Source organism: Engraulis encrasicolus, chromosome 4, assembly GCF_034702125.1.
Source record: "Engraulis encrasicolus isolate BLACKSEA-1 chromosome 4, IST_EnEncr_1.0, whole genome shotgun sequence".
Taxonomy (NCBI): Eukaryota; Metazoa; Chordata; class Actinopteri; order Clupeiformes; family Engraulidae; genus Engraulis; species Engraulis encrasicolus.
The window spans coordinates 22,145,484-22,152,983 of NC_085860.1; the positions used below are offsets into that span (position 1 = coordinate 22,145,484).

The window sequence follows — 7,500 nt, forward strand, 5'->3', positions numbered from 1 at the left end:
GTGTGTGTGTATGTCGTCCTGTTTGAAGTGCCTTCTAGTCTATTATTCTGTTTATGACTTACTAGTGGAGTCAAAGGTGTGTGTGTGTGTGTGTTTGGGTGTGTGTGTGTGTGTGTGTGTGTGTGTGTGTGTGTGTGTGTGTGTGTGTGTGTGTGTGTGTGTGTGTGTGTGTGTGTGTGTGTGTGTGTGTGGAGGAAGTATGATGTAGAATGAGGTCGGCAGGCAGGCAGGGGCTGCAGTAAGAAGGATGTGTGTGTGTGTGTGTGTGTGTGTGTGTGTGTGTGTGTGTGTGTGTGTGTGTGTGTGTGTGTGTGTGTGTGTGTGTGTGTGTGTGTGTGTGTGTGTGTGTGTGCGTGCGTGCGTGCGTGCAGGCAGGGGCTGCGGTAAGAAGGATGGGTGTGTATTTGTGTATGTGTGTGTGTGTGTGTGTGTGTGTGTGAGTGTGCGCCTGTGTGCGTGTGTGTGTGTGCGTGTGCGTGTGTGCGTGTGTGTGTGTGTGTAAGAAGGATGGGTCCGGCTAATCTGCTCTCTCCACTACCAGCCATCTGCTGCCTTCATATGGAGGGTCACCCACTCACTCAAGCTCACCAACACACACACACACACACACACACACACACACACACACACACACACACACACACACACACACACACACACACACACACACACACACACACACACACACACACACACACACACACACACACACACACACACACACAGTGAGCGATGGGGATGGAGATAGATGGAACGGAAGGAGAGAGAGAGAGAGAGAGAGAGAGAGAGAGAGAGAGAGAGAGAGAGAGAGAGAGAGAGAGAGAGAGAGAGAGAGAGAGAGAGAGAGAGAGAGAGAGAGAGAGAAAGAGAGATTTACTTTTCTGGCTGGGGTCAGTCACAGGACAGCACAAGTGGCCCTGATCAGCAGTGTAAAACTAACACACCCGCACCTCCCCCTTCTCAACCCCTACACACGCACACTAACACATATGCACGCGTGCACGTGTGCATGCACGCACACACTCACTTGCACGCACGCACGCACAACAGACACATATGTGCACATACACACTGACATGCAGATAATGTACATGCATGCATTCAGACAGACATGCAGGCAAGCGCACAAACACAGCCATGCAGTACCATTTGTGCTCAAGCCAGCCGTCCACAAGAGGCACTCTACTCTGCAAGGTGTGATCTCCAAAGCCATGTGTCCACGAGAGGCACTCTGTACAAGGTGTGATCTCCAAAGTGATCCCCAGCACTGCCAATTACATCTCCTCAAGCCTCTTAACGCAAGCGCTCTGGGTCAGAGTGACTTCGCACACCACTCTCTACTCTACTCTACTCTACTTTGAGTGGGCGAGACTGCGCGAGCAGTGATGACAGTCTTCACGAGTACATGGTAACACGTTCTCTTTTTCCATACCAAGACAGAGAAAGTCTTTCTGTCTCCACCTCTCTCGCTCTGTTTCAGTGCCATTGAGACTACGCAAGCAGTGAGTGCAGCTCGATGACTGTCTTCACTAGTACGTGATAACGCGTTCTCTCTTTCAAGAGAGAGAAAGGCTTTCTGTCTCTACCTTTTTCGTGCTGTCTCATTCCCGTTTTTTGTCTGTCTGCACAGTCAGTCAGTCAGTCAGTCAGTCAGTCAGTCTCTCTGTCTGTCCCTGTCTCTGTCGCTCTCGCTCTCACACTATCTCTCTCGCTCTCACACTATCTCTCTCGCTCTCACACTATCTCTCTCGCTCTCAAACTATCTCTCTCTCTCTCACACTCTCTCTCTCTCTCTCTCTCTCTCTCTCTCTCTCTCTCTCTCTCTCCACATCAAGGAGTGAGCTATAATGACTATCAAGGCCAAACTTCAGCTGCCCCCATTTCTGTTGCCTGCTTTCAAAATGCCCGTGTGTGTGTGTGTGTGTGTGTGTGTGAGAGTGTGAATGCATGTGTGTGCATGTGTGTGCATGTGTGTGTGTGTCTGTGTGTGTGTATGCTTGAGTGTGTGTGCATGTGTGTGTGTGTGTGTGTGTTGTGTGTGTGTGTGTGTGTGTGTGTGTGTGTGTGTGTGTGTGTGTGCGTGTGTGTGTGTGTGTGTGTGTGTGTGTGTGTGTGTGTGTGTGTGTGTGTGTGTGTGTGCGCGCGCGTGTGTGTGTACCCATGCCTGTCTCTGAGTGTGTGTTTTTGGGGGTGCATGTGTTTTCAATCGAGGCTTGTTAAATATGCCGTCTGATTTTTTCAGATCAAATAGCACATGTAATGAAGGCAATGTCTGATCCGTGCGCCGTTTTCAAAATCAGGATACGCAGATTGGTTTGTTCAAAAAAGAAACGAAGCTCGAAATTAAGCCCTATGGAAATCTTCATTGTTTGTGCTTTTTGATTTCATACACATCTACCGAAGGACAAAGGAATCTGTTTCATGTCGGTGGGTCATGGCGAATTCTGAGACAATCGCTCACATACTGTTGATGTCGAGGAAACATACGTGCAACATCAAAGGTTTCTTTCTCATCAGTTTAAGGTTACGATTCATGCTAACAATATCAATTTTCAGGATATATATATTTTTTAATTTCCGTCATTACATTTGTCAATGAACGCAACATGATCTCATACAATGCCAAAATTCAAGGTAGCCTACATTTTGAAAATGAACACCCCAGCGATATATTTGAATGTCTCCATCTAAAACAACGTCCATTTGTGGATCGCTGGTTCTGTGTGCGCATATGTGTATTTATTTGTGTGTGCACGTCTATGCGCGCCCACCCACTTGTGTAAGTCGATGTAGCCTACGTATAGTATTAAATCTTGATCTCCCCATACACTCTAAGAAGATTATGAATTTGTCCGCTACATCTATGTCCAGATGTTATCTCATGCGTCGGATGATCTGAATGATGGAGCCTTTAACAGACTTTGACTTTATAGTCGTTTGGCCGGGTATCAGTAATCAGAGCAGCACATAGCACGTCTTTAATACCATGCCTCTCCATCTCGTATACACAGCATTTATAGACTCATAAAAACTGCAATCTATTTATTTAAACGCTCTCCATAATATCCACTTGCGGTTAACAACACAAGGTTAATACACGCATGCAGACACACAGACACAGACACAGACACACAGACACACAGACACACAGACACACACACAGACACACAGACACACACACACACACACACACACACACACACACACACACACACACACACACACACACACACACACACACACACACACACACACACACACACACACACACACACACACACACAAACAGGAAAGGTGGGGGCTACATATCCTTGAGCAGAAACCTTAGATCAATATCCTAACTTTGATCTCTTTACTTTACTGTAAGAGAGAGAGAGAGAGAGAGAGAGAGAGAGAGAGAGAGAGAGAGAGAGAGAGAGAGAGAGAAGAGAGAGAGAGAGAGAGAAAGAGAGGGAGAGGGAGAAAAGATGGACAAGATATAGTAGACCAAAAACAAGATAGAGTCAAAAGTGCACACAGAGAGACAGACATCCAGACCGAGGACTCCTTGACTTCTCAAACTCACCTGCCTAACAGCAACAACAACACCTGACAAAAATAATACTTCTGCACGGATGCGCAACTCTCTCTTTCCACGGTCACAGGGACGAGTCAGCGTTTGACACACGTCAAGATACATCTCTTACAACATCTCCATCCTCCATGGCTGATGGGGACAAATGTCTAAACTAGAGATGCACCGGATCCTGATTTTTAGGATCCTGCCGGATACCGGATCCACTGCTTAAGATCCTGCCGGATCCGGAACCGGATACCGGATCCTACAAAAGGGTTGAAACATATAGTCTACTCGCACACGTGGGCCCTTTTTATTATGTTGGCTCAAACTATTTTTTAGACTCATTGGCTTATTGCCACACTGCCTGCAACGGCCGCTTCCAAAGGGCTTTCACTCCATGCAGTGATTGAGGTTGTGAAAGACTGACTGAAAAGCCTAGGCTAGAGATGCACCAGACAGGTAACATGCCAGATACCGGATCCACTGCTTAAGATCCTGCCGGATCCGGAACCGGAAACGGATCCGGTGCATCTCTAGTCTAAACCCATCAGCCTGTGCAGGGCTCTGCAACTAGTACTTACTCGGTACAGACTGAGCAGCAGGCTTGACTCATAGGTGCCCTTTCCAAAACTCTGTGCTAAAGACTATTAGCATGCTTAACTGCGTTATAAAGAGAGGTGCAGCTATGCGTATATACTCTTTGGTTGTGTGTGTGTTTGTGTGTGTGTGTGTGTGTGTGTGTGTGTGTGTGTGTGTGTGTGTGTGTATGTGTGTGTGTCTTGCTTTGCTCAGAAAAAAGATATCTTCATTCGCGAGCAGCATTTGAAATACTTAACTTGCAGCCTAGTCATGCGCTCAAGGTTTACCGAAGCTTAAAAGAGATAGATAGAACAACATTATGTTGCAACAGGGATGCGTAAAACACACCACACACACGCTCGCCCGCCCGCCTGCCCGCTTGCCTGCACGCACACACGCATACACGCACACACACACACACACACACACACACACACACACACACACACACACACACACACACACACACACACACACACACACACACACACACACACACACACACACACACACACACCCTAATCCATTATTTCTAAAACTCTTCTACAGCCTTCAGTAGCTGTCCTACATCCTTCAAATGCTCTAACAAACGCACGAAAAAGCACCGACACAGACACACAAACACATATACACGCACGCACACACACGCACACGCACACGCACACGCACACGCACACACACAATCACACACACACACACACACCCCTTCACATGTATATAAATACATCTGGGAGGTGGGCTGTTGGGCTACATGTAAAGCCAGCAGTGCCAGGAGGTTAATCTACTGATCTGGGTACAGCGAGCGGCTGTACATCCCAACACAGGCTGTAACCTCACATACCAACACATGCAGCTGACAGCACCAGGAGGGCACCGGGGGGCATGGGAACAGTTACAGAGAGAGATGGGGGAGGAGAGAAGGGTGAGAATGAAGACAGAGGGAGAATAGAATAGAATAGAATAGAATAGAATAGAATAGAATAGAATAGAATACTAGAAGAGTAGAGTAGAGTAGAGTAGAGTAGAGTAGAGTAGAGTAGAGTAGAGTAGAGTAGAGTAGAGTAGAGTAGAGTAGAGTAGAGCAGAGCAGAGCAGAGCAGAGTAGAGTAGAGTAGAGTAGAGTAGAGTAGAGTAGAGAAGAGAAGAGAAGAGAAGAGAAGAGAAGAGAAGAGACGAGACGAGACGAGACGAGACGAGACGAGACGAGACGAGACGAGACGAGACGAGACGAGACGAGAATAGAATAGGAGACAAAGAAAGTGAAAGAGGTTGTGAAGAAACCAGACCAAAGGAAATGTAAGAGAGGGTGAGAAAGACATTGCGAGTGAGAAAGAAGGAAAGACAGTGAAACTGGGGAGAGAGGAAAGATGGAGAGAAAGAGGAAGAAGCATGAGAACAAAAGAGAACGATAAAGAGCAAGATGGGAAGGAAAAGAAAATAGCATGGCTGTGTGTGTGAGCGAACGCTCGATCCTATGTGTGGACAGGGCTGCTGACAGCTTTTGCTGGCCACAGGACAAATTCATCTGAATGGGCCCCCCATCCAATACATGCAATATAATGAGCACCCAATTCTGGGCCCCTCCCCCTGTCCCTGGGGCCTGGAACAACTGACCCTTTTTTGTCCCCCCCTATGTCAGCTTCCCTGGGTGTGGACATCGGAGCTCTCATCACCAATTACCCGCTGGCCAACTGGCCAGCATCAGTGACCGGCGTTTATCGCCAGCCGACGACCCCTTTGACCTCTGGAGTGGCAACTGCAGCAGCGAACACTTAACCTTTTGACCTCTCGAACCCCCCTGGCAAAAAGTTCCTTTCCTTTGACGCTGCCGCCACTGAGACCATGGACACTGCTACAGTTATTGAGAATCGCCATCAGACAAGGCATGAGGATAGATGGTGACTGGGTGGTGGGATGCATTAGTGTAGTGGTGTGTGTGTGAGTGTGTGTGTGTGTGTGTGTGTGTGTGTGTGTGTGTGTGTGTGTGTGTGTGTGTGTGTGTGTGTGTGTGTGTGTGTGTGTGTGTGTGTGTGTGTGTGTGTGTGTGTGTTTGTGTGTGTGTGTGCGTGCACACATCAATGTGGGGAAGGGTGTACGTGTGTGTGTGTGTGTGTGTGTGTGTGTGTGTGTGTGTGTGTGTGTGTGTGTGTGTGTGTGTGTGTGTGTGTGTGTGTGTGTGTGTGTGTGTGTGTGTGTGTGTGTGTGCGGAGGTGGAGAGAGGAGAGTTATTGCCATTGTGTAACCAGATAGCGCAATCATTTGTTCCGGGACGTTGCTAGCAAGTGTGCCATGACATATGAGTGTTTAAATTATGGAGACACAAAAAACAAACATGAAGAAGGAAGATGCCTTCACCAGATTACATATCTGTCATGGCCATGTGTGAGCCATTTGTCAGGGCGCATATATATATATAAGTTTATTTATATACGTATAACGTGTGTGTGTGTGTGTGTGTGTGTGTGTGTGTGTGTGTGTGTGTGTGTGTGTGTGTGTGTGTGTGTGTGTGTGTGTGTGTGGTTTGCTAGGCTGATAGCTCAGTTTGAACCACGTCCCATCTGCCTAAAACTCAAAATCACTCATGTTCTTGTGAGTGTGTGTCTGTGTGTTTGTGTGTTTGCGTGCATGTACATGTGCGTGTGCGTGTGTGTGTGTGTGTGTGTGTGTGTGTGTGTGTGTGTGTGTGTGTGTGTGTGTGTGTGTGTGTGTGTGTCTGTGTGTGTGTGTGTGTGTGTGTGTGTGTGTGTGTGTGTGTGTGTGTGTGTGTGTGTGTGTGTGTGTGTGTGTGTGTGTGTGTGTGTGTGTGTGTGTGTGTGTGTGTGTGTGTGTGTGTGTGTGTGTGTGTGTGTGTGTGTGTGTGTGTGTGTGTGTGTGTGTCTGTGTCCAAGTGTGTGTGTGTGTGTGTCTGCGTGTGTAGTATGTGATTCTGTGATATATTGCATGGGCTCATTTCTGATTTCTGAAAGTGCCCATCTTCTCTTCTGGTGTCGTGTGTTTGTCCTTACCTTGTCAGAGTAGACGAAGAACAGGGTGAGCAATATGAGCTCCGCCAGCAGGATCACCAGCAAGACAATAAAAAACTGCAAAAGAGAACAAAAAAAGACAGAACAATACTATATTAGATAACACTGCGGTACACCGTACAAAACACATACGCAGAATAGAGAGACGCACTGTAGTTTCATTTGCGTCACAAATGAGCAATCTGTTGGGCTGGTGATAAAGGTACAAGTTATTTGTCATGCCAGTAGCTGAATCATTAAATGCAAATGGATGAAACAATAATATGGAAATTTCATTAGTCATAAAGTGGGGATGCACATTGCACGCAGAATGAAAAGCTGGTGCGAAGTGATAAGATG

General features: G+C 47.2%; 1 protein-coding gene across 2 annotated transcripts in view; it reads right to left on the reverse strand.

The window, feature by feature from the left end:
• tspan9a (tetraspanin 9a) overlaps positions 1 to 7,500 on the reverse strand; it is a 292,978-nt gene that overhangs the window by 29,816 nt on the left and 255,662 nt on the right. For both annotated transcript variants that reach the window (XM_063196897.1, XM_063196896.1), the window contains one exon: positions 7,144 to 7,218. In XM_063196897.1, the coding sequence (XP_063052967.1) occupies positions 7,144 to 7,218 (75 nt within the window). The remainder of the gene's footprint in view (positions 1 to 7,143; positions 7,219 to 7,500) is intronic.